Source organism: Salvelinus sp. IW2-2015, linkage group LG8 (assembly GCF_002910315.2).
Source record: "Salvelinus sp. IW2-2015 linkage group LG8, ASM291031v2, whole genome shotgun sequence".
Lineage (NCBI taxonomy): Eukaryota > Metazoa > Chordata > Actinopteri > Salmoniformes > Salmonidae > Salvelinus > Salvelinus sp. IW2-2015.
The window spans coordinates 45,311,562-45,339,110 of record NC_036848.1 but is presented as its reverse complement, the minus strand read 5'-3'; the positions used below and the strand labels follow the sequence as shown (position 1 = coordinate 45,339,110).

Genomic DNA, 27,549 nt, shown 5'->3' with positions numbered 1-27,549 from the left:
GTGTGTGTGTGTGTGTGTGTGTGTGTGTGTATATATAATAAAAGCAAATTTAAATTGATTCTTGTAATTACTATGATATTAAATACAGATTTGAAAGAGTAAACATTGTTATGCTTGCAGGGATGTCTGAAGGACATTTTCATGTCAATGAAATTCTATTTAATGTCAATGAAATTCTACCATAGAGGAAGGGAAGTAGATATTTCAGCAAAGCCAAACAAATAGTATTGAATGAATAGTGGAGCAGGAAACAGGAAAGAGCTCAACTGCTGTTATTGAAATGCTACCTCACAAAGGTACTACTACTACTAAATAAAGAAGAAACGCCGGATGTCTGTTTGCCTTCGGTTGACATTTTAAGTAATCACTACCCGCTCGTTCCTCTAAATGGCATGGGCAGACTGTGCATCAGGAAGAGGCCCCTAGACTAGTTTCCAGTAAGAGGAGACAATTCCTCTGCTTTTAATTACTACCAGTGAAAGTAAATCAGATATTCCCATTGTTCTAGCTCTGAGAATGTATGTGAAGTGGGAGCCTCAGGGCCATTACAAAAGCCTGGCTCTCACGGGGAGCAGGTGTAAATCAATAGGAGGAGAAAGGAGGGCCGCCGTGAAACAGTGATGGGATAGAACAGCTGGGGATGCCCCAAAATGGCTCCAAGGCAACCACGTCAAAGGTTGTCAGGATACTTTAACAAAAACACTCTTCTTAACTCTTTTGTATGCCTGCACATGATTTGCTTCTTCTTGAGAAAACTTCTAAATTACTGTTGTTTTCACACAAGGATATTCATAAAATATACTGAACAAAAATATAAACGTAATATGTAAAGTGTTGGTTTCTTGAGCTAAAATAAAATATCCCAGAAATGTTCCATATGTTGTGCACAAATGTGTTTACATCCCTGTTAGTGAGCATTTCTCCTTTGCCAACATAATCCATCCATCTGACAGGTGTGGCTTATCAAGAAGCTGATTAAATAGCATGATCATTACACAGGTGCACCTTGTACTGGACACAATAAAAGGTCACTCTAAAATGTGTAGTTTTGTCACACAACACAATGCCACTGTCTCAAGTTTGAGGGGGCATGCAATTGGCATGCTGACTGCAGGAATGTCCACCAAGCTCTTGCTATAGAATTGAATGTCCATTTCTCTACCATAAGCCGCCGTCGTTTTAGAGAATTTGGCACTATGTCCAACCGGCCTGACAACCTCAGACCATGTGTAACCACGCCAGCCAAGGACCTCCACATCTGACTTCTTCACCTGCGGGATCGTCTGAGACCAACCTCCCGGACAGCTGATGAAGCTGGGTTTGCACAACCAAATAATTTTTACACAAACTGTCCGAAACCGTCTCAGGGAAGCTTATCTGCATGCTCGTTGTCCTCACCAGGGTCTTGACCTGACTTCAGTTTGGCGTCGTAACCGACTTCAGTGGGCAAATGCTCACCTTCGATGGCCTCAGGCACTCTGGAGAAGTGCACTCTTCACGGATGAATCCCGGTTTCAACTGTACCGGGCAGATTGCAGACAACATGTATGGCTTTGTGTGGGCGAGCAGTTTTCTGATGTCAACATGGTGACGGTGGGGTTATGGTATGGGCAGTTATACGCTACGGACAACAAACACAATTGCATTTTATCTATGGCAGTTTGAATGCATAGAAATACCGTGATGAGATCCTGAGGCACGTTGTCGTGCCATTCATCCACCACCATCACCTCATGTTTCAACATGATAATACACAGCCCCATGTCACAAGGATCTGTATACAATTCCTGGAAGCTGAAAATGTCCTAGTTCTTCCATGGCCTGCATACTCACCAGACATGTCACCCATTGAGCCTGTTTGGAATGCTCTGGATCGATGTGTACGACAGCGTGTTCCAGTTCCCTGCAAAAATCCAGCAACTTCGTATAGCCATTGAAGAGGAGTGGGACAACATTCGACAGGCCACTATCAACAGCCTGATCAACTCAAAGTGTTGCGCTGCATGAGGCAAATGGTGGTCACACCAGATACTGACTGGTTTTCTGATCCACCCCCTTACCTTTCTTTTTAAGCAATCTGTGACCAACAGATCCATATCTGTATTACCAGTCATGTGAAATCCATAGATTAGGGCCTAATGAATTTATTTAAATTGACGGATTTCCTTCTATGAACATGTAACTCAGTAAAATCTTTGAAATTATTGCATGTTGCGTTTATTTTTGTTTAGTATAGAACAAAATGGCATAGAATATACTGTACTTTTATTTACATAAAGTGAATCATACGATATTCTACGTAGGATCATTTGTATTGCTTACGATAATGCACTTTCTAAATGCAATAGGTAGTACGTTTTGATCAACTGCAAAGCCTAATTTGACTCTTAAGGTCATTGGGGTTTATTCATTTATGCTTTGTCACAGGTATGAACAAATTGCCATAAATGGCCATTACTACAAAGTTGAAGTAAGTTTGAATTGAGGAAGTATGGTAAAGGTCAGCTTTTTATCTGTTCCAGACCCTGTGTTCCAGATGCCTATTCATACAATACCCCACACACACCTCAAGCCAACATCCACCCACACACCTGAACCCATGACACTGCTTTACACCTCTACACTAGCACATGTTAGTATTCATGCCAGCATAATATTATCTTGTTTTTGTGCAAAGGTGTGATTTGCCCAAACACATTGGTCCTAATAAATATCATAACTAACTTCACATATACCTTTATGCCACCATTTGCATAATTCAATTAATTTATTATCTGACAGTGCAGTTGTGTGTGTGTGTGTGTGTGTGTGTGTGTGTGTGTGTATATATAGTCCAGTAGCAGGTACAGATGTTAATATTGCACATTTGATATTGGCACAAAGTTTTTTTTCTCTATCCATCTTCACAAGTGTTAAACCAAAATATTATCTACAAAGTAAATGTACGTTTGTTGCCTTTACAATTTTCTGCTTGTTTATCTATATTACCATATGTGCCGTGTCGTCACAAACCTTTGTTCCCTCTTTTAACTTCCATGAGAGGTATAGTTAAAAATGGCACTGAGTTGAGCCAGATCTCTGTCATAATACCTTCATATCACCTATATTACATGGAAAATGTCACAAACAAGTTAAAAAAAGGGAACTATGGTTGGTTAAAAAGGGCACAGAGCTGAACCAGATCTATGTCATAATACCGCGCTACAGCTAACATGGCATCCCTCCTGATCCCCACTCTACTGCTGTGCTACAGCTCCCTCAGTCGCTGCTCAGAGAGTAAGTCCCGTCTTAATATTCAACATGATGCATGTGCATGGTTATAATATCGAATGCCTGCAATGTGTATCTCTCTTCCAGTTAGGAGAAAATGTCTTGCTTTATGATACTGGTCTCCATTTCAGGCAAAGAATATCCTCTAGATGTCTTCGCCCCACAGGAGGTGAAATTCCACTCCCTAGACTACAGAAATGTCTTGCATTGGAAGCAACATGCCAACTCCACCAACGACCAACAATACTTTGTCCAGTGGAAAGTGTGAGTATCAAAACTGTTTGAGTCAAAGCTTTGTGAATCTGACACAGGCTACTATATGAACACATATGTTTACTATATCATCCTATAGCTCAAAATCATGTAGGACAATGAGCTAGGCATGTGGTGATTGCAATTCAGGAGTTGTTTAATTTTCTGTTCAAACAAATTAGAAATACTTTTCAGTATATTTTCTTATAAAAACTGTACATTTTACAACAAGTTAAACACAGGTGAAAAAATGTACATGTATCAAGAAGAGACATGCACCTATCCTACTTTGTTTATATTTCTGGGCCTGTATTTGTAAAGCGTGTCAGAGTAGGGGTGCTGATCTAGGATACGTTTTGTTTTATGGATCATAACTAATAAGATTATATGGACCGGGGGGGTTGCTACTCTGAGACGCTTTATGAATACAGGCTCAGATTATTCCTTTAATTTCTCCCCACCTAAGATATGGGGAGAAGCAGTGGACCAATGCAAAGGAGTGCCATGGCATCAGCCGGCTGCTCTGTGACCTGAGCAAGGAGACATCCGACCCCAGAGAATGGTACTACGCCAGGGTCCATGCAGCCCACTCAGGGACCCAATCACCATGGGTCCTATCCGCCAGATTCAACCCCAAGTGGGAGAGTAAGTGCTTCTCATTACTATCAATGGTAAATGGGTAATCAGAAGTGTTTTATGCAAACAAGGATTTACAATTTCAGAGCTGTCGTTACTAGATAGCGTGGTTTGGCCTCTGTATCTTGCAGCCTCTGTCAGCCCACCGACTATGAAACTTCATGTGACGGAGAAAGGCATTGTGGTCCGGCTCAAGCCTCCACGCTCTCCCCACAGGAGACCTAATGGCAGCTGGATCAGTGTGAGGAGGCTGCAAAGAATGTCATTTACTATACACCTCATGCAGAGTGATGTTGATGAGGTAACTGGCTTATATTATTTATAATTAGTAAATTGTCCTTAATTAACAATGGAATTTTCCAACTAACTCAAACGCCCAGTTTATACCTTGCGCTAACGTGTTTTTGGGGATCTGATTGAGATGATCCAATCACTTTCTTATCAAGGTTTGTTGCGTCTACACTTGGTAATTTAAAGGTGTCTCTTATCTGTCCACTGTCTGCATTGTAACCAGATGTCATTGTCCCTCTGTGTCTGCAAATTATTTCACAGATATTATTCCAAAAGTAATATGAATTCACAAGTCAGTGGTGCCACCTGTCAATTATTTTACAGGGCGGTATAATGATGATTTAAATAGTTTGACCAGCCAGATCTATTTACACTCTTAAGATATCCAGATACAAATAACTTCCTCCAGAGGTGGTCAGAAAGATCTGATCACAATGTCTTTTAATCGTCTATACCTGTCTAAAAATGTGGGCACGATCAGAATGTGGACATGATCAGGACAACGGTTGCATGTTAACATCAGGTATAAAGGGAGCTTAAGACTTGAGACAAAATGGTCACAGAATAGTTATAAACTACTGAAATAGTTGAGGTTCACAGAATCCTTCAAGCTTTTTACTTGATGAGTGCTGCCAAGTGATTCAGAAGTCTTCTGTCTAAGCCTATTCTCTGACTAATCCTTGTGAAGGAAACATTTGAAATGGAGGGCTGTGTCAAACAGCTCCTGATCTCAGATCTAAGCCCCGGGACCACCTACTGCCTGACGGCCGAGAGTCGCTTGCACCTGCTGGACCGTAGAAGCACCCGGAGCCCTAGGGCCTGCATCACCACACTGAGTGCCAGGATCTAATGTCTTCCCCCAGGTATGCCTTACGTTACCCAGCACTTTGCGCCTTGGGAGCAGGCAACACCTGAGACAGCCAGCTTAGGCTAGCATCCGAGTCTGGCCTTTGTTGGTAGCCTAAAGTGTAGACCTGTTGTACACTCTCAGTGTTGACCCCAGGGAGTCAGGGGAGAAAGGCTGTTCAAAACAGGCTGTTGGCCAGGACAAAAGATGACAAAATGAGGGGATATGTATTACCGTCATCTGGGAGAGAGAAATCTCTCCCTAGAGAGATATTCATATGGGGCGAGTAGTGACTTGTGCCTTGGGATTACATTTGCTTTGTCAAATCTTCCCTTTGAGTAAAAAACGTCCTTGTTCTGTATTTTTAGATTATTGGCATGTGCAAAGTCACTCAGATTTGTTTTTGGTTTTAGCTTTGAGACACTTAAGTTTCTCTCCTCTTTTTATTTCCTCCTGCAGGGGAAAATGTAGCCCTGGATTTCTCTGCCAAACCGGAAACTCAACATGATACTGTGACAATCAAACCTCACTGGAAGTATACACTGATTTATCCACTATTACCTCAGGTACTGCACAGGGATGCACTTTTAGGATCCTTCACATTTCTTTCATCGATAACTTTGTTGACAAATGTTGTACGTAAAACAATGAGTAGACACCAAACAATTAAACATTGTGATATGTCATCAATAATTAAATTACCACACATATAGCAGGGGTAGGTAACTAGAGTGTCAGAGTGGATGGTTGGAGGGGTTGGAACACAATTATAATAATTTGTACACTGCAAATTGACCACAACTAAGCCCAAAATTAGATTTCCTAAATCAAACTCATTTTTAGATGAATTCTTGGTGATTTTGAAAGTATTATTTTTTTTAACCAAAAACTTTAAACTTTGGGAGGACAAAATATCCCACTTGCCTGTTGCATATTAAGTGGAAAGGGGATACCTAGTCAGTTGCACAACTGAATGCATTCAGCCAAAATGTGTCTTACGCATTTAACCCAGCCCCACTGAATCAGAGAGGTGCGGGGGGCTGCCTTAATCAATGTCCACGGGAGCAGTTGTTGTTGGGGGTTAACTGCCTTGCTCAAGGGCAGAATGGCAGATTTGTCCACCTTGCTGGCTCTGGAATTTGAATCAGCAACCTGGCCCAACGCTCTTAACCGCTAGGCTACTTGCCGCCACACTATGCTAATGGGTGATATTGATAAAGCACAATCATTCCTATCCTTGTGTAGTTGGGGTGGGGTTGCACTGTAAGATAGATGTGAAGGAGCTCTGCTGTTGCTCTGCAGTCTGTGTTGACGAGGAACAAAACAACCTACCGTCTCCTATAGAATTGCTAAGGCTGCATTTACACAGGCAGCCCAATTCTGATATTTTTTTCACTAATTGGTCTTTTGACCAATCAGATCAGCTCAGAAAAATATCTGACGTGACTGGTCAAAAGACCAATAATGGGGAACAAAGATCAGAATTGGGCTGCCTGTAAACAGCCATAGAATCCCAGTAAATTACAGTCTCCAGATTACATTGACATGTAATCAATGAATGAAATGAATCAATAATTCAAATAATGAATCAGTTTTACTAGCACTGGTTTTGCAGAAAGCTGCTTTATTTGCAATGACTGTGATATTTGGTTGTCTTACCTACTTTACTTGAATGCACTGACTGTAAGTTGCTCTGGATAAGTGTCTGCTAAATGACTCATTACACTGTCTGTATTCAAATGCAAATAAAACCTACTCATTTTGCTTTGACAAACATATCCTTGCGGATATCTTTATTGAGGTTGATTTACACAAGGGACACTAATAATTCAAAACAAATATGAACAATAATTGCTTATCTTATACTACAGTCATCTCAGACAACAATTCAAATCTACAATTCATAAATTGCAATTTCAGATCGTACAACAAATCCTTTTGTGTAAGATCGACAGTCCATTTGATCGCTCTTTATGAATGCATCCTACCTCATACTGTATCTTTAACATCATATCACTATAGATTTGTTCTGTTTCCACAAACCTGTATGGAGCATGACATGGGACAGAATCATATATTTCACATTTCATTATTCAGTCTTACGCATGCAGCAACAGTTTTAACCCTGAATAAAATTACTCTCACTATTATGCTCTGACTTTGTTTTGAATTGTAACAGAATGGCAATATGTTTTCAGACTGGTTTTTGATAACCATATAACCATCAAATGTGTGTATAATACATGTATAATAGGATTTTTTGTTTTTACAAATCATACATTTTCATATTTTACAGATTTAACCTTATCTATGAAGGAAAAAAATCTATTACAATGTATTCAATTTCTTGGGATAAACTTCTTTAAAACACAATACAGATGATTCATTCTGGAAATAACTAGAATACATACACTAGGTCACAAATAAAAGTATGTACATGGATACTACATAACAAATCAACTTTCTTTTTTAATAAAATACATTTGTCAATTTTACTTTACATAATTTCACAAACCAAACGGCTGATTTAAAAATACAGTATCAAAAATCTGTCTCATGGAGTGTGTGCGACTTTGAGCTTTGGTGAAAGTGTTGGGAACATAGGAGACGGTAGGTTGTTTTCTCCCTCGTCAACACAGAGTCTGGAGATCAACAGCAGAGCTCATTCACCTCTATCTCAGGGTTTCCCAAAGTCGCCCCCCCCCCCCACCAGCACTACACAGCTGATCCTCAGGACCGAGTTTGGGAAACCCTGCTATAGAGTACCACAGTATGAGTCATAGATACCCATAAAACCTAGCGGTTAAACAGGGAAATGGTTTCAATCGTTTTTCCACCATTCATTTTTCCCATAGGGGATTTTAGAAACACTTCAAATAAGGGCTGTGTAGGCTTACCCTGGTGTAACGTTTTGATAAGTCACACATCTACACACAATACCTTATACAGAAATATCTGATTTACATAAGTATTCACACCCCTGACTTATCACCTTTTGGCAGAGATTACAGCTATGAGTCTTCCTGGGTAAGTCTTTAAGCACTTTTCACACCTGGATTGTACAATATTTGCACATTATTATTAAAACAATTATTTAAGCTCTTGTCAAGTTGATTGTTGATCATTGCTTGATAGTCATGTTCAAGTTTTGCCAAGCATATTCATAACATGATGCAGCCACCACCGTTTGAAAATATGAAGAGTAGTACTCAGCGATGTTGGATTTTCCCAAAAACAAAGCTTTGTATTCAGGACAAAGTTTAATTCCTTTGCTACATTTTTTGCAGTTTTACTTTAGTGCCTTATTGCAAACAGGATGCATGTTTTCTATTTTTTTCTCTCTCTTTCTGTACATGCTTTCTTTTCACTTTGTCATTTAGGTTACTAATGTGGAGTAACTACAATGTTGTTGATCCATCCTGTTTTCTCCTATCATGGTGAAATCCCTGAGCGGTTTCCTTCCTCACCAGCAACTTGAGTTAGGAAGGATGCCTGTATCTTTGTAGTGATTGTGTGTTTTGATACACCATCCAAAGTGTAATAACTTCACCATGCTCAAACAGATATTTAATGTATTTTAAAAATATTTTTAACCTGTCTACCAATAAGTGCCCTTCTTTGCGAGGCATTGGAAAACCTCCCTGGTCTTTGTGGTTGAATCTGTGTTTGAAATTCACTGCTCGACTGAGGGACCTTACAATTATGTGTGGGGTACAGAGATGAGGTAGTCATTCAAAAATCTTGTTAAATACTATTGCACACATGCAACTTACTCCTGAACTTATTTAGGCTTGCCATAAAAGGGGTTGAATCAAGATATTTCAGCATTTCCTTTTAAATTTGTAAACATTTCTAAAAAAACATGGTATTGGGTGTAGTGACACAATCTCAATTGAACCCATTTTAAATTGACTAAACATTTTGAAAAAGTCAAGGGGTGTAAATACTTTCTGAAGGTATGCATTCAGATTTGTTTAGTATGGTCGTCTTGCATTGATTTACATTTCCAGAAAGAACGTGGGGGGTTTCTGAGGATTCATGCTGGTTGAAAGACCTATCATGCTAAACAGCCATTCTTGAAGTGGTTCAAGTATAAAAGGTTGAGGTCAACTGATGTATTACTTAAAGCCTGTGATTGTTAACATGGGGATAAAACAGCACTGCGATTCTGTGAACAAAATGTGATAAAACAGGTTTCAAAAAAATAAAATAACTAAAGATCTGTAAATGTCTGTCGTCTCAAACTCTTGTAGTGTTCTTCTCCCAAGCACAGCAAACACCATGCTAATAAAAAGTATGAAAAAGAAAGCCTTATCAAAGTTGTTGTATTAATGGCAGGATATAGCAAGGACCCCATAAATGCTCTAGCTATGACAATGTGATCTCAAAGGCAGTGTTTACATTTTGTTTTTTAAATAAGGTATTCTTCCAGTTCTACTGACTTCAACAGCTGACTGGGATGTTCCATTAGGAATGTTGATTTAAAACAGTACTACAAAAGGAGATTAACTTTCAGTATTCTTTGAAAACAGTATAACGGGACGAACAAAAATACTGTACATTGGCTATTTACAGGACAGTTTTACATGTTGCTCGGTACTGATGACTTGCATGGGACTGAATATTTAGACGATAACAACTTGTATAGTCTAGGTGCATCAAAAAGAAGGCAGTTCCTATCAGCAATCATTTTCATATTAACAAAAAGCTAAGGAATACTGCATCTGTTACTCAAACAAGTATTGGAATATGTTTTTTCAAAATGTCATTCCATCTTTAGGCATTATCTTTATGAACAAAGGTGTGAAATAATCAATACTGTAATGATAACCATTCATACAAAATATACATTTATGATAAGCCAAATAAAACACCTTCATACTTTCCCCCCATCCAATCACCATTTCTTTGATCTTCAAAATAGTGTTTGCACAGGAAGCTAGGTAGACTAAGCCCCCATGTGAATTGGTTTCGAGCCAAATGGTCATATTCCACAAAAAACATAGCAGCGAATAATGCTGAATAGTCTGTACAGTAGTGGTACTGATTCAGTTGTTTGTAACGCTTGTCTAGTCGTATAGTGGTAAGGTAGTGGCTGACCAGGCCTTGTTTAGTGTTTCAGTGTTGAGACTAGGATCTCCAGTGTTGTTGGTTGCACGGTTACTCTACATCTGTCAGTTGAGCCACATGTTGACTTCCAGGCAGAAGTCAAAGATAAGCCTAAGACATTCAATATTACCTCTGACATTGGACAGAACTTGTCCTAAAATAAACACTGTGGTATCTATAAAATAGAATCGATGAACAAAATCAATAGAAAAAAAATAACCAGCATTAAATCAAATTGGAGAAAAATATATTTATAGACAAAAGCAGATGAACATTGTTTGACATTTTAAAGTACGCATCATTTTCTAACTTGATGCCACGATCCAAACCAGTGTGTGTGCAGAAATGGCGCCATTTTTGCAAGAACAAAAAATGGAACGTGTTCCTTCGTTGTTCAATCAACCTGATGCTATTGAAATATGTTTTTCCCCCCAATATTAAATTACCTAGCAAAATATTACAGATATAAATAAAGAAAAAGCACAGGTATCATCAAGCAGCAGTGGCCCACATTCAGTTTAAAAAAACATGAGGGCAGTGGAATGCCCTGGAATGTCAAATAAGAGTTGTTGATCCAACTCAAACGTTAAAGATTGTGCTCTGGTACCCTGGTAATAAGGCAGCTTATTTCTGCTATGACAAGAACTTTTTCTCTAGTTCGAAGACGGAAGGGCGACTGGGGCTGCTCTGAATTCGGCAGAGGGGCACGGTGCAGTCACGTTTCTGCCCCTCTGTGTCCATGTCCAGCAGAGAGCAGTCCATCTTGACCTCAGTGGAAGAGAGGACGATGTTGAGGCTCCTGGCGCTCTTCTCGCCAGAGTAGTGGCCCAGGGAGTAGCTCTTGTTTTGGCCCCTCAAGAGACCCCAGGAGTGGGGTTTGCCCCGGAGGGACAGAGGCCGGGGTCTAGAAGCAACAGTCTCCCCACTGGCTGCTTTCTCAGGGGTCTCCTCCCTGTCAGACTTCTTCTGAGAGGTCGTGGTGGAAGACTGTCCCGACGAGGTCGTGTGACAGCCAGATGTACCATTAGCTGTGGAAATAAATTAAGTCAGTTTCATTGCAACAGTTCAGGGCGCAGTTGTACAGTGGTGTCACCTCACAGCATTAAAGAACACTACTGCATTATACAGTCCTGACTGTCACTTTCACTCACTGTCCTGAACGACTGACGAGTTCTTCCTTCGGAGGCTAGAGCCCATGCTCTGAGGCGGAGTCTGCTCTGAGGCTGCAGGCTGGGGGAGGGGCTCGACCTCAGCTTGAGTCCTGCTGCCCGGTCCCTGTGGACCCTGTGGCTGGGAGCCGCTGTTGGGCTGTGCTCTGGGGTCTACCTCCTTCACAGGGATGGGCTCAGGCCCCTCCACGTCCGACTGCAGGAGGCACTTGGTGGAGTTGCACTCTGAGATGGAGGACATGGAGATGAGGTTGACAGGGCCTTGGGAGCCCGCCGACAAGGATAAGGCTGCTTCCTCCTTGCGGGAGGAACGTCCACCAGGGGGGCTGGTGCTGCGGCGGAAGCGTGTGGCGCGCTGGAACAGACCCTCTTTCTTCTTCTTCTCCACGCTGGGCTGGGGCTCAGGGTCGTCTCCCGGTGGGGCCTTGAGCGTGTCACGCAGGTCGAAGCCCAGCCCCACCGAGGCCAGCATCGAGGCACAGACGTAGAGCACGGTATCTGTCCGGCGGCGAGCTGAGGCCCTCTTCAGACTGTTGGTGGGGGTGTGCTGGGGGGTGGTGCTGGTGGAGCTGGCTGAGGTGGTGCTGGGGTCCTCCAGGCCTTCCCCAGGGCAGCCTCCTGCCGTCCCCTCACCCCCCTGCTGCTGCTCATCCTTCCACAGAGGTAGATCGATGTACACCTGATTGGGGAACTTCAGTTGCTTTGGTTTGCTGTTGTCCGAGCTATCTGGTGAGCATATCTCATCTTTATTGGTCCCTAAACATGAAGGACGAGGACAGAGACAAATAGTCATTGATAAGCTTTTGACAAGGACTAAGAAATGGTATTGTTGTATCTGATTATATTAGAAAACAGATTTTCCTCACCTTGCTGCTCTGCAAACAACGCAGCCAATGGAACTGACTTCTGGGACTTCACCAGACTGGTGGACCAGGGGTTGTTTCCATCAGACAGTGGCCTCACTCTGCCAGGACAAGTCAATTTCATCAAACAACCCACACAGACACCATGAAGATGACAGAAGAAATACTGAATGCAGATGGAAAGAAACACTAATGTCCTGTACCTTTCAGCACAGTTTCCCCGCTCCTTGGTCTGAACGGAGCTCGGTCCCCACGTTCGCCCCTTCTTCTTAATCCCCTTCTTGACATCATCAAACTCCTCCGGCTTGTAGATGGTGCTTCGTCCCCATGTCCTGTTGCTCTCGTCCAGAGTCACTGTGATGAAGCAGCAAACATCAGTCAACAACTGGCAGAGTACTCCAATGCCCCAGTGACAAATCTCTGTCCAGGCCACCAGAGTGAGAGTCCAGGCCACCAGCAGATATATTAGTCTTCAAACACCTGAGTAGCTAAGCAATTAGAGGACTGGATTATTTGAGAAGACAACCTTCACCGCAATAAGAAATATAATCCCTGCAGCTAAACACGGGTTAGGAAATCAAAAAGACCCAGTATTTGATGTCAATATTTCAAGAACAGGTTGGGTTGCAAACAACAACAAAAACTTCTGTGATAAACATTACAGGTTACAAAAAGCCTCTGACGCATCCCAACGTGTTCTTCATTTCAAAGCAAACCCATATTATTATCAGTAGTAGTAAAAACCCTGAAACACCCTGGGCTTTTCAGAGGATAAACCCCAAGTTCATTTTCTGAAATCAGCGATGATGATAGTCCATCAAGTTGTCTTAGTAGCCAGAAGCACACAGGCAGCAGCTGGTAGTTGGTTGTTAGAACCTTAGCAGTTGAGAAACACGTTAGCCAGTGCACACAAACAGCAGACAGTGGCCACATCCCAACAATGCCACAGTTGCTTGCCTTTCTTCCTAAACCCAGTAGAGGGCTGGCACTCGCTGGTGATATCCACATCCTGGTGATACACATACATACTGCCCCTTCGGATACTGTCAATGCGGGCACACACTAGAGGGAGAAAACATTCACGCAGAACCACATCAGCATTTGGAGAGGGAAGCTTACCCAGTCATAACAGCTATGCCACAATGAAGCACACATAAAAAGACTTTATTTGATAGTTACATTGTTTTGTTATGCATTTGACCCAGGTCTGTCGTGTTCCTGTGTTAATGCAGTATGTGGATTGATTGTCTGAGGTGCACTTACACTGGATGGCCCGGAGGCGGGGTATGAGTGTGGGGCTGCTGGGGGGGCTGGAGCTGTTCAGACTCCTCCTCTTGTCCATGGAGGGTGACGCCTGCACCGTGATCTTGTGCTGGAAATCTAGAAAACAGAGACACAGGCCAGGGTGGTTGGTCACTTGTTTAGCTTTTACCATTTGTGTAATCTCTAGTGGACAGACTACGCAACATAAATGGTATCGTAATGTCTGTCAAAAGACTGGGATGCGATGACTAACGAGCAACCGTAGTTCCGGTGCTTTGGTTTTCCATCACTGGTTATTTTGAGATTATTTGGGTGAAGGTGGTCCTTAAAGTGGGGGCGGGATTTCAAGCTTTGATTTTAAGTGGAATGTTTTTTTGGCTGAGAGTTTCCGTTTAGGGGGGTGGAGACTTTTTTAGTCTCGTTAATATCTTACCTCATACATCTACGAGAAAGAGAGAACCTAATTGAGCATTTGACCAAATAACGCAACATTTTTGTTCTGGGTGTCCGAGATTACCATTGGTGTAAAATTTGTTGAACTTTTTTTCTCAACTCGAAGATAACATTGACTTAAAGACAGACTATCTCGACAAGACAGAAAGACAGTCAGAAACACCCACCTGACGGCAGGCTGATGCGGTTGCCGTCCTTGAGTTTGAGGCGGCTACGTTTGAACTTGCCCTTCCTCTTCTTGACGTTGGGCTTGTCCTTGTTGAGCTGGAAGATGAGGATGTTGAGTTCCCTCTCCAGCACATTGATCTCCCGCTCCGCCAGCTGCTGCTCCCTCCTCTTCAGCAGCTCCTCGTGGGACTTCTGCTGCAGCGCCGCACGCGTCAGCTCCTCCTCACGCGAACGCAGCTCCTACAGGAAGGAAGGAACACATGTAGGAGGGTCAGATGACAGACAACTCTGTATAATATATTTTGTCCCCCTACATTTTGCATTCGGTGGGGTGCACGACTTGCCCAAAGTAACAAAATTATAAATTGAGACCAATCGAAGCCAAGGAGGGGGAGGGAGGGACAGCGATAGGCAGGTGTGCCCGCCTCTGCAATACAATGATAGGGGAAACACTGGAAAAATGATCCACAGCGACAGGTTCTAGACAGGGCATTATATCCTTATCCCTTCTGTCATTTGTGCTAAAAATAATTCACAAATACCTTCCTTGTTTACAGATTTACCTTTGCAAATAACTCCAAACACCATCCAGCAGAGCAGTGATCAGTGCCCTGGAGCAGAGCCCTGAGTGAAGGAGAGCTCTTTTAAGAGAGGCTGGCCAGCACTCACAGGTTGTAAATCCTAACTGGCTTCATGGAGCTATGCAGACCTTGTGGTGTGTGGGGAAGCGATGACTAAGCCAAAGACCACAAGCTAAAGGGGGCCTCTCAGTTGCTGAGGCACAGCTACAGAGTGGTAGAGAGGCCTTGGACTGCCTGGCTAAGAGTCTGCCAACTCTTGATTGTCAACTAGGTTGCAAATGTAGGGTTAACAAAATCAGTTGATCTACTCTGCAGGGCAGCATTTGGATTTCATGTTCTTGATTTTGTTTAGGTTCCTCTCATAAAACGGAATAATCCTTAATGAATGACTTCTGCAAAGCAGCTTTACAAACCCACTGAAGTGAAAATTTGAGTTATGTTGTGTAACAACGTTGCAACTTGTGATGTTGAAAAACTATATAATATGTGTTAAAAATAACTGAAAAACAATAGCCCTATATACTTCCGGCAAAAAAAGTCACTGAAGTTTTAGAAGAAAGCTGAACCTCATTATACCTACAGTAGGTTTAGACTTATGGTCCCTCAGAAATAGATGGATAAGCGTTTTAGATCATATGCAACTTTTAACAATGGAATGTAGAAACTCACACTCTGGAGGAACAATGTATGACTGTCTGTGCTTCTGTTACCTTTTAGAGGTAATGAAATGAAATGTATGGGGAAATAACATGAAGAATTGACATGCTAGACAATCCCTGGGAGAGATTTGACATATTTCGCAATTTGCCAAGTTTGCTGCTTAACAATTCAGCTGAATTTACATGAGAGCGCTTTTGATATAAGAGGAGGGACTAAGGGGAAATACTTAAAACCATTAACACTAATACCTTATTTTGTTAGACACGATTAGCTCGCTCCCAGAAATTAACCATTCAAATCAAAGCATTTTCTTAACTACAGGTTTATTGCACAGCTGCCTTCCAATCGCTTCTAACCTTATACTTCTCAGTTTATACTTGAGCTATACACCTTACCTACTTAATGAAGCAACAAAGGATGAGTAAATTATAAAACAGGTCAAATTCTAAATACATTGCACAACATCTCTCACTGTTTCCTGAGTGCTGACATAATGCCTCTCACCATTCACATCACTGCATTATGTTTGAGAATACATGCCCCTACACTGATCAAATGAACGAAGGCATACGGGGAGGGATGTGACACTTGCTATTATTACAGATGTATGGTCTTAATTTGACCGACATTGTCACAGCAAAATAATCCTGTAGCACAGGATCTGAACGTATAATCCATAATGTTGCTACATGCAAAGTACAATACTGTTAATATAATTGTGTGTTAGTGTGGGTTTTTAGTGAATTTATGTAAATAATGAAACTCTTATGCATTTCCTGCGATGAAGGAAAATTCTCAGCAACAAAAGAGTGATCAAATTAAGCTCCTACACCTGTACCTTCTCTTTTGTCCTGAGCTCGTCAAACATCTCCTGGATCTCCACCCTCCAGTCCTCCTGCATGGAGTGGAAGGAGTCTTGGGGCATAGTGGCCATCACCGCCTCCTCTATGGCTGTCAGCTGCTCCAGGATGGAGGCAAACGACGGCCGGATGTGGGGGTCCTGTTCCCAGCACTCTGAGATAAACAACAATGTGGAACCAAGATTGGGATCAATGTTCTGGAACTAAATCAATACCAATATCTAGTTGTGTGATGCAAATTATTATTTAAAAAAAAATATATATATATGATTTATTGTCACATAAACCGTATAGGTGCAGTGAAATGGGTTGTTTTACAGGGTCAGCCATAGTAGTACGGCGCCCTGGAGCAAATTAGGGTTAAGTGCCTTGCTCAAGGGCCCATCTGCAGATTTATCACCAGTGTCGGCTTGGGCATTTGAACCAGCGACCAAATACACACACAAATGTCCTGGAATGAGAGTGTATTATCCTATGAATGTACTTCAGGCAACATGAGTTCTTCAAAAATGGGTTGAGGAACGGTAACAGCAGATGGATGGTCAGACTTGGTGAGAGCACCTTCCATGAGCTTGGCGAAGGGTTCTGGGCAGGTGGATGGAATAGGGAGGGTTAACTTGTTGACAGCCACACCATAGGCCACAGCCAGCCCATCAATCCCACGGTAAGGCACCTCTCCTGTCAGCAACTCCCATAACAGGACCCCATAACTAGTAGAGAAAACACAGATACAGTGAGTACAATGTCCTAATATTATAACACTATTTTAACACTCAAATTCACATTGCCTAAACCTTTCTTGATGTGCTTAGACCTGCTGTTTAGAGGAACTTGTTCTTGAATAATGGACATGTTGAATACTAAATAATGGCAGTAAAATGTTGTTTACCTGTACAGTGCAAACACAAATGATCCTGTTGAGATTAAGCACCAAGCCTACAGTAATCATCTTTCATGAAATTAATGTTAGCTCCTGATGCATCAGATTGTATTAACCAGTGGAGGGTGTTCAGGGCTACTGTAGGCTATACTGCACATAGTAGTAGTACAGAATGTACATAAAGTTATCTGATAAAAAAGTTTTGGTTTAAACAAAATAACAAATCAAATCAATTTATATATATACATTACATCAGCTGATATCTCAAAGTGCTGTACAGAAACCCAGCCTAAAACCCCAAACAGCAAGCAATGCAGGTGTAGAAACACGGGAGAGCACTTATCAGAAATAGGCCAGGACAAATGTTTCTAAATGTCTTAAAATTAAAGGAGTATCATGGTGCCACCTTTCCAAATCATAATTTCCTAAAAACCCTATTGATTCCAGTCTGACTGTGTTTGGAACAGAGAGAAGGAGCGTGCTGTTATTTTTTTTACCTCCAGACATCGCTGCCTTTGGAGAAGAGGGAGGACTTGATGACTTCGGGGGCCATCCATGAGTACGTGCCAGCAGCACTCATCTTGGTGGTGTTGTGCCACTCTCTGGCTAGGCCAAAGTCTGTGATCTTCAAAGTCTTCCTTCCAATGTCATCGTTCTCTATTTTTTCAAGCAACAAAACTAGGTAAAAAGTAGAGGACAGAGGAGAGGGTTGGTTTGGCGACATACAATGGGATATCTTCTAGGTGTAAAAACAAATTTTAAAAAGCAGCTTTTTCATTATGATCAACGGGGAAGATGACAGGATTATAATAAATCTGTCCCCAGGTCTTAAACATTCTTTATACTGATACTTACAGAACCTGTCTGTAAGGCAAAACCGAACACACCACCCTTTAACTGAATGAATAGGCTAGAAACAGTATGAAGTGTTCTCAGAGGACTGCAGTTTTTGCTTTATTTAAAGACGATGTGAATATGAAGAACTTTGTGCGATTCAAACAATATAAATATGCAGTGAAACCCGATTACTACTCCTCTAATTTAGAAGACATTCTTCCTCGTGGACATATAGACAATATGGATATTACATACTGTACCCAAACTATAGGCCTAGCTAAAGAAAGGAGGCCATTGTTTACTTTGGCAGGTGTGCCGCCCTCTACTTATTAAGAACCTATTAACATTGGCATTCACCCCAGGTTTGGACACCTGTTGATTAAAGAGAATGTGTAACAGTCTCTAAGACTGGGGGTGGTTGCCTGAAAGTCAGATATCAGCTCATTCTGTCCTTGACTCCTACATATCAATACCATATCCAACTTGGCCAAGCTAACAAAACACCATTATCTAAAAACTACAACACATATTTAATTTTACAAGGGAGCATTTTTAACTTTCCCATGCCCGGAATGTTAATAATCATCTACTCCAGAATAGAGCATACAGTAGATAAGGACAGCCAGAAGAGACCTTGACTCTACTGCCAGCTCACAGTCACTGACTTGCCAAATGAGAGGGTGACAAAGCACACAACATAGGCTACATCTGGAGGAGGGTAATGTAACAAAATCACAGTGGACAAGGACAGCAACAATATTGTGGAGAGCTATGGCAGTGTAAGATTATTTGTGTCTGTTATTTGTAGAAGATAAATATACTGTAACTGACATAGCATCTACCTTCATTTAGATTTAAACAAATATGTTCTTTAGAGTGGCACAATATTCAAGTAGGCTTATAGGAAGAAACTAGGCCTATTCCTAAATGTGACAATTGGCATTCCATTTCAAAATAGGTTTTTCTGGCTTAACGAGAGCCTATAAAATACAGCGGTTTCATCTAATTGTCCATGATTCTATAAATTCTGATTAGGCTAGTTACCCGACATAACTCTATATTTTTCCAGAACAGGATACAGAAAAGTGGTATGTTCATTGATAACAGACTCCCTGATTACATGATATACTAATGCTAACCTTACCCTGAATGCTGGTCCAAACCTCTGAATACAAGTCGGGTTGACATAGGCTGTATTTCAGTGAGACGCCCATGGCACATTTCAGGCCTTTAAAGGAGTTTCCTCATATGTGGATATCGGAACATGAGCTCTGCCATAGTAATTAACATGATTCAGTAGCAGGGAGGGGAGCAAACCACAGCCTAAAGGACTATCTTTAAAAACCAATTTGTTGAGTATTTCTAACATAGACAAACTATAGGTCTAGTCTATTAGGCCGTAGGCCTGGGTGGCACTGAGAAAAATGTCTTTCCCCCTGTTATTTTTCAGACCATTTCCCTTGTGTTTCTACCACACTATATAAACAAAAAAGTTAGCCTTAAAAGGTACCAGCTCATGGTGATAATTTGTAGACAGAACACTGGGTTGAGTCAGTCAGGTTTTCTCCAGCTGTTGGACTATTCAAGATGCCGGATAATAGGCAGTTCTTTGGTGGCAATAATAAAAAAACTACTCAAAGCTTTTCCAGTTTTCCTTTCAGAAAAAAACTACAGTAAGCGAACTACTCATTGTGGTTAACCGCAGGGAAGTTTAAAAAAAGTTGCCTTGCAATCTATAGTAATGCTTAGCTTACTTAAGCCCTCCTCTGTAAGGGCATTTATATTTACAGTAACAATTTTATAGGTTAGGGTGTAAACTTGAGCGCTAGACACAACAATAGCCATGACTTGGATACACAAAATAACACTGTGTGCACTTCAACAGGGCACTATTGTTACCTCCATTCTGGAGCGAGATTCTTGACATTCTTTAACCTTTGCATCTCTGTGCCCGAAACTACAAAATTAAAGTGTTATGAGGGCTGGCAAGAGGCCAAGTTTCAGTGTGCTCTGCACTGCCTGCCAATGAACATTTCGTCCATCTACAGTACCTCTCTGCTCTCCAACTCCAATCAGCAAGAAGGAATAACCTCTTGTAAAAAAATGTGAAGAATTTAAAAGTTGCAGCTGTTGTGGAGATTAAATATAATGAAAATAAGCCTTTCAGACCCAGGAGTCTGGGCATTCTTGTGGCTGCTGTCACCTAGCAACTAGTGCTTGACCACTCCATTGTGCAAACTTATGTTAAGCTCTTGCCCCTCATTAGCGGCATTCCTCCTTCGACCGAGGTATTAAAAGATTAAGACACACAAAGACACACAATTTCACTGACTTTTTGATATTCCCTTCAAATAATCATTGATCAAATCAGTGTCTAGTACTACACTAAGTAAATTGTGGGTTGATCAGTTCTGAAGGTGAAGGTAGTTGGGTCGCGAAAGTTTGTGCACTGCATTTTGCCTCATCTTACAATGCATGCTCAAGACAAACATTCACAACAATATCCCACAGATGAATTGCCCTCTGGGCTCCCTTATTTGTGGCTGGTGTCCTAAGTAACTGGTTTAAACAGAAAGTGTATAGTTCCCAGTGGGGGTCAGTGGGTAAATTCAGTGAGCCCCCTAAACAAACACATTTCCCCCCAATTAAATTCAGCAGGCTACCAGTGCTGTCTGTCACAATAATGTGGAAAGATACACACTAACTTGTGTTAGCAGTGCAGTGCTGCTTGGGGGTGGGGTGTGAGCCAGTGTCTATTGTCCATTTAACATGTGCTACCCGAATAGCTGTTCAATAGAAGAGGTTGGGTTTGCCCACACCGTGAAAGTTTGTACTATGTACTATCTGACAGTACTATGTAGACACGTGTATGATTCCCCAGTGAAAACAAAAATACAGTAAAATTGATGAACAAGGTTCACCTTCTGAGAAATCTGAGCCTGATAAGACGAGCCACTATCGGTATACCGCAAAACAGACACTGTGCCAGAATCATGTTTCACACAACACAGCGGTGATGTCTCACTCTGAAGTACATAGCCACAGTCAACTCAAAAATATTCATGCATTATTTAGAGGGACGACTGAGAGGCCTCAAAATCCCCACCAAGGTTTGAGTCTAAATATTCTCACCAACTGAAAAACATGCCTAAAACCTAACTGTAGCAAGGGTCAGTTCTAGAATCATGTTTTCTAGTGGCTCAGTTTGGGTTTGGTTCTTGCAACACCGGGATTGTGGGTTTGATTTCCACATGGGCCATATAAGCCTAATATGAGAAGTTTAGGAAAATGACCATATTATCATTACAATTGTGAGCTCCAACATTGTAACAGCACTCGTGATTTAGGAGCACATACACTGATGACATGGTTTGAAGTTGAGTGTTTAGTAAATCAGGGGCTTAATTTGAGACAATATTTCTGGGGGGTTGGGGTTAGGGACCCCAGCTGAGCAAAGGTTGATCTTACTTCACATCCTCTTGAGGGTCCCCCCCCTGCATACAAAGATCCTTCTTTAGGGCCCTGCCTGGTTCTCACATGCCCTGAAGAGGATCTGGGTTTCTGAGGATCAGCCACATGCCTAACAGAACGACAAGCAGATGGAGAGCTCTCAGCTGCTTGTACCGGCCTCTGAAGTCCATAGGGGTGACCGAAAAGGACAGAGTTGGGAGAGGGAAAGTTGCCTGTGTACTGTGGAAATTAATGGAATGCGGAGATGGTGCAATTTCATAGCAGCAATGATTCTGCACTTCCCAAAGGCAGACTGACGTATTTGGGTCAGAATGTAAAACATTACTGCTTTGGCCAATTTAAATAAAATCTGTAATATGTAACTTTTTGGGCAACCTGATCAAATTAGCATAGATATGTGTTATAGGTCTGTCATTCGCAATGAAAGCAAGTCTAAGAAGGGGTAAATCTGTTCTATGTGCACTATTTCTATGCTTCCCGTTCAGTTTCGTATTTGCGTCTTAATTTTGGTTTTGTACACCAGCTTCACAGCTGAAAATACAATAGTTTTGTTTAGTGAAAAGATATTGCACAGCGGTTTAGAAGGTACAATGATTCTCTGCACTTGCTTGTTGTCACAAACTGAAATTAGGCAAACTACTACAATTTTAGCAACCCGGAAATGGCGGAGCGATTTCTGCATTTTGCACCTTTAACTTAAATGTATTGTCACAGAGTTCCCGTTCAATTACTTGTCACGCAATATGGGACAGATACTGTACCAATACTTTTGGAGCGCACATTTTTTGTTGTTTCGGCTCCGTACTCTGTACTTGGATTTGAAATTATACAATGACTATGGAGGTTAACGTGTAGATTGTCAGCTTTAATTTTAGGGTATTTACAACCATATCGGGTGAACACTTCTACATTAATATGGATGCTACCGTGATTACGGATAGTCCTGAATCAATCGTGAATAATAATATATTATACCCTCAAAACATGCTAATGTCTCACCATTACAATATCAGGGGAGGTGAGCATTTTGGGGGGGGGTATGATATTTGTACGTGTAACTTTCTAGCTCATCATTATTCACGATTCATTCAGGACTATCCATAATCATGGTCGCATACACATTAATGTAGTGTTTAAAAACATACTATTTTCTTATTTACAATAAAAGTGACTCTAACATGACAATACATTACTTACCATTCATTTCTATTGGGCACCAAATAATCTGAAACAACCAAACAGTTTGTCAAGTCACAAGCTTGATGCAATCATTGCTTGCTATTAATGTGGTATCAAATAGTCAACTTTTGACTACTTTAATACACTTAAGTAAATTTGACCCAATACTTTTCGTCCTCTAAAATGGGAGGACCAATGTTCAAAAAGTGCTATAATTTATAAACGGTTCACCCGATATGGATGAAAATACCCTCAAATTAAAGCTGATTGTCTGCACTTTAACATAATTGTAATTGTATGATTTCAAATCTAAAGTGCTGGAGTACAGAGGCAAAACATGTTTCACTGTCCTAATACTTTTGGAGCTCACTGTGTCAACAATACCTAGGTCTATAGATATAGGAAGTAGTATGACAGTAGTTATCTTTCAACATGCCACTGTGGCCAGGTGTTTGGTTGATTAGTGAATTAATATGATCATCCTCATCATGTTCTAGCATATCATTAATGTGGGATTAGCATAAGAGGGTTTCAGAGAGTTTGTGTGATAGTTTGAACAGGGAAAGTCATGGCGGAGAAGACCTTGCTCTGGGTTCCACAAATCATTCCTTCAAATGCCAACCCTCAACTCTCAGTTGCAGGCCTATCTACAACGTGCATGCAGTGTCACCTGAAGTTTAAGTACAGCAGCTGAGCTTACATTACAATAGCATTCTAGGCAGCTTTCCTAATCAGACAAAGTGCAAAACCCAACATTTCTTGGTGCTAGGAGATATATTGTTTGTCAGTTTTACAGTGATAGTAAAAGTGTATTCATGAGCTTTAGGGTAATGTTTTAGTTGGTAGAGGAGATTGTTGACCATTCCTGTGGCCATGTTCAGATTTTAATCTGTTCTGAAAAGTGATGGATGGTTATTTTGAGCAGATGGTAATATTGATATGTTGCTTACTGTTGCAGGATTTCAGGTCACGGTGAATAATGGGCACAACAGCCTCCTCGTGTAAGTAGTGCATGCCCCTGGCGATTTGAACAGCCCAGTTGACAAGAATGTGTGGGGGTATCCTCCGACCTGTCAAAGCCCGGTTAAGAGTCCCTCCGCGAGCATATTCCATCACCAAGCACAGGTTCGGCTCCTCAAGACAGACACCTTCAAGTTTTATTATATTGGGATGTTGTAGCATGGAGAAGAGCTTGGCCTCTTGTTTAACACCGTCCGAAGTTGCAGTAATGTCTTCGTCAGGATCCTGTCGGGCTGCCTTTACAGCGACCTCTTGGTCCTTCCATGCCCCTCGGTAAACTTTACCGAATCCCCCGACACCGATTATTTCCTCTAAAACCAGTTCACTAAAATCTATTTGCACGGGAGTACTCGGACGCTCCCGCACCCCTACCGTGCTACCGTCGGGAAGTCTGTAAATTGCAGGTTGATACGTAACATAATTTGCAGGGAAAATCCCAACTCGGTGGTTAATTTTACCCGTCCACCATCCTTCATCTCCCGAGATCGCAGCATCCTTCGAGAGGACCTCAACCACGTCCCCCCGCCGCAGACTAAGTTCGTCTTCTCCAGTACTTCCATAGTCAAACACAGCCGTCCACAGCGACCGGGAAAGAGGAGCAGAATGAGCCCAAGCTCTTGCGGTGGGGGAATCTGTCCAGTCATGCTCTCCAGTGTCTTTCGGTCGCCCCTCACCGTTTGGGAAACCAGCCTTGGAAACATCCATTTCTCGGTGTCTGTAGCAGAACCATAGGGTGCAAAGCTGCTGCAAAATCAAACGACCTCTACACTCATTGGAATGCTCGTGAATCGTTCAGAACGATTTCACAAATGGGCAAGACGGTCCCAACATGGTATTCCAATGTCCTGGTAAGACACGTTTGCTACTTTCTTCCACGTCGCCACTCTGGTCAAGTTTATTTGTGGATCAACTTCTGAAACGTAACTATTCAATAAGTTAGCTAGTAACTTTACCTAGTTAGAGTGCTAAGACTAGCTAGCTAGTCACCTATAAAGTTACGCTAGTTTGAATGAACAAAGCACATTTATGTAGCTAACTACTTATCAGGGTGTACGTGGAAGTTGACCCAGTCCCACTACCGACAGTGACAAATAAGCCCCAATTACTGCTAGCTAGCTTAGTAGCTAGAAAAAACTCATACCTACAGTAGCTGTGCTAACGTTAGCTCCTGAATTATCTATCAGGCTATGAAGTTTAAGTGCCAAAATAGTAACGTTACCTGCACATTGTCGAAATAAACTTGGGTTTAACACCAGAAACATGCGCCAACAGTAGTAGTTATATCATTGTTGGTAACCGAGCTACGTTTTCATCTAACTTTTAGCTGGCAAGTTTAGCTAACGTTAGTTTAATCGCTCTCCAAACCTTTAGTTAGCTAGCCCATTCGTTACGCTAGCTAGCTTAGGTCGTCAGCCCATTGACTGCACTGACACTTTAAAAAGTTTGAATATAAATGCAGCTAATTTCTTGTCAGTATGAATCCTCGTGTAGCCAACAATATGAAGTTTTAATGATTCGCTAGGATCCGAAAGATAACCAAACGTTCCATCAACTTTCCTCAGAACAATCTGTACGGCCACCGAAATCGCTCTTACTACATACACTGGGCTGCCTGAGCAGCGGGCTGGTCCTGTTAGGAAGTTTGCTCGCTCGCTCGAGCTGAGCTCTTCAACACGCAGATTGGTGGATTTCCCCTCACGTGACATGCATGTCTCTACAGGAAAACAAGAAGAGGAGCAGTGGGGAGGAGCCTTCGTGTGCAGAAAAGTGCGCGCGGTGATGGCATATTATGCCATATTATTGATGATGGCAGTAATAATGAATTACATTGCTGCCATGTGTAAACCCATTATCTCATGAGCACCAACACGACAATCACAACTTCAACCAAACAGATATAACTGTTTATTAATTATACATAAACTAGCCTACATCCATTTTGCCTATAATTTAGGCATATAATTAACTGTAAATACTGTCAGGATGTAATGGCAGAATTGAGGGGAGCTGTTGTAACTTCTCAAGGGTTATCTTATTGTTTTGTGTTGGACTGTGATGTTATGCATTTCATAGAATTCTGTTATCACTGCACCCTAACAATAATACTGTGTTCTTGAACTGTTGCTTGTATAAACTGACTGTTGTGTAAACAATATGATAGTATTATCACCTCCCACTATATAAGGGACATGAAACCATTTATTCTTCAAGCTCTTTCCCTGACTGCGATCAGAGTGGGTTCTACCTTCCAGCTGCTCATATGTATTAAAGATTCACTATTATCATTTTAAATTTGTCTCTACCTAATCTTTGGATCGAGTTTTCCACAACATTTGGTGCCATGACCCGGATGAGAGCAACTTGACTTTTTGACCTGTTTGGCGCAACTTGGACCCAGACATCCCTCTGGCCACAACTTTAAAAGGTAAGAGACCTTATTCAAAAATCTTTGTGAGGGACTGTCTGTTTTCCAGCCAAACCTTAATGGTGAAAAATATCTTGTCCTCTTCATTAACAAAATTTTGGGGTTCAATTTGGCAGAACAATTTTATAATACTGAATCTGTCTGGTGTCTCCACTAGTGGGAATCGGTTTGCCGACATGTAGGGATTGTTTTACCTTCAATCACGTGATGCAGGAATTGGATCACCTGCCAGTAGGAATCAGTTTGTCTACATCTAGGAAAAGTACTTTATAGCAGGAATCGGGTTGCCTGCAAGCAGGAATTGGATATCCTGCAAGTAGTAATAGGATAGCCTGCAAGTAGGAATCGGATAGCCTACAACTAGGAATTGGATAGCCTACAACTAGATTATAGTTATAATATATATAATCGGTTTCCACACATGAGAGGGTTAATGAAGGTGGTTAAAGCATTTGACTATAATTGTTTGGTTGGTATTAGGATGTGTTGAGTATAGTGAGGAAGTGATAGACCAGTGGTCAGGTAGAATTGTGTCGGTTGATAGACGTAGTTGGAAATCAAATCCAATTTTATTTGTCACATACACGTGGTTAGCAGATGTTAATGCGAGTGTAGCGAAATGCTTGTGTTTCTAGTTACGAACATGCAGTAATATCTAACAAGTAATCTAACAATTTCACAACAACTACCTTATACACACAAGTGTAAAGGAAGGAATAAGAATATGTACATACAAATATATATGGATGAGCGATGGCCGAACGGCATAGGCAAGATGCAGTAGATGGTATAGAGTACAGTATATACATATGAGATGAGTAGTGTAGGGTATGTAAATATTATATAAAGTGGCATAGTTTAAAGTGACTTGTGATACATTTATTACATCCAATTTTTAATTATTAAAGTGGCTAGAGATTGAGTCAGTATGTTGGCAGCAGCCACTCAATGTTAGTGATGGCTGTTTAACAGTATGATGGCCTTGAGATAGAAGCTGCTTTTCAGTCTCTCGGTCCCAGCTTTGATGCACCTGTACTGACCTCGCCTTCTGGATGATAGCGGGGTGAACAGGCAGTGGCTCGGGTGGTTGTTGTCCTTGATGATCTTTTTGGCCTTCCTGTGACATCGGGTGGTGTAGGTGTCCTGGAGAGCAGGTAGTTTGCCCCCGGTGATGTGTTGTGCAGACCTCACTACGCTCTGGAGAGCCTTACGGTTGTGGGCAGAGCAGTTGCCGTACCAGGCAGTGATACAGCCCGACAGGATGCTCTCGGTTGTGCATCTGTAAAAGTTTGTGAGTGTTTTTGGTGACAAGCCG

General features: G+C 41.6%; 2 protein-coding genes across 3 annotated transcripts; one reads left to right on the top strand and one right to left on the bottom strand.

Annotated features, from left to right (window-relative positions):
• On the top strand, positions 1-7,074 carry il22ra2 (interleukin 22 receptor, alpha 2). The gene is made up of 6 exons (XM_023993520.2): positions 1-3,276; positions 3,402-3,534; positions 3,989-4,167; positions 4,290-4,459; positions 5,138-5,312; positions 5,756-7,074. Exons 1-5 carry the CDS (start codon positions 3,213-3,215, stop codon positions 5,297-5,299), a joined length of 708 nt encoding a protein of 235 aa, XP_023849288.1. The 5' UTR covers positions 1-3,212; the 3' UTR covers positions 5,300-5,312; positions 5,756-7,074.
• map3k21 (mitogen-activated protein kinase kinase kinase 21) lies at positions 7,056-25,432 on the bottom strand. 2 transcript variants are annotated; one of them, XM_023993518.2, is made up of 11 exons: positions 23,740-25,432; positions 17,800-17,980; positions 16,984-17,132; positions 16,401-16,576; positions 14,321-14,561; positions 13,701-13,817; positions 13,395-13,499; positions 12,641-12,791; positions 12,441-12,538; positions 11,557-12,330; positions 7,056-11,433 (listed from the first exon to the last, which is right to left on the bottom strand). In XM_023993518.2, the coding sequence occupies exons 1-11, from the start codon at positions 24,512-24,514 to the stop codon at positions 11,039-11,041; spliced, it is 3,162 nt and encodes a 1,053-aa protein (XP_023849286.1). In that variant the 5' UTR covers positions 24,515-25,432; the 3' UTR covers positions 7,056-11,038. The 2 variants fall into 2 exon arrangements, with proteins under 2 accessions (XP_023849286.1, XP_023849287.1); XM_023993519.2 differs by lacking the exon at positions 13,395-13,499.
• Between the last annotated feature and the right edge of the window lie 2,117 nt (positions 25,433-27,549).

Excerpts from the sequence above, each read along its gene's own strand:
- il22ra2 (XM_023993520.2), top strand. The coding sequence starts at position 3,213 with ATGGCATCCCTCCTGATCCCCACTCTACTGCTGTGCTACAGCTCCCTC. Across the intron at positions 3,277-3,401 it reads CCTCAGTCGCTGCTCAGAGA|GCAAAGAATATCCTCTAGAT; the intron begins GTAAGTCCCGTC and ends TCTCCATTTCAG. Across the intron at positions 4,168-4,289 it reads ATTCAACCCCAAGTGGGAGA|CCTCTGTCAGCCCACCGACT; the intron begins GTAAGTGCTTCT and ends TGTATCTTGCAG.
- map3k21 (XM_023993518.2), bottom strand. The coding sequence starts at position 24,514 with ATGGATGTTTCCAAGGCTGGTTTCCCAAACGGTGAGGGGCGACCGAAA. Across the intron at positions 12,792-13,394 it reads TACTGGGTTTAGGAAGAAAG|TGACTCTGGACGAGAGCAAC; the intron begins GCAAGCAACTGT and ends GCTTCATCACAG. Across the intron at positions 12,539-12,640 it reads CGGGGAAACTGTGCTGAAAG|AGTGAGGCCACTGTCTGATG; the intron begins GTACAGGACATT and ends TTGTCCTGGCAG.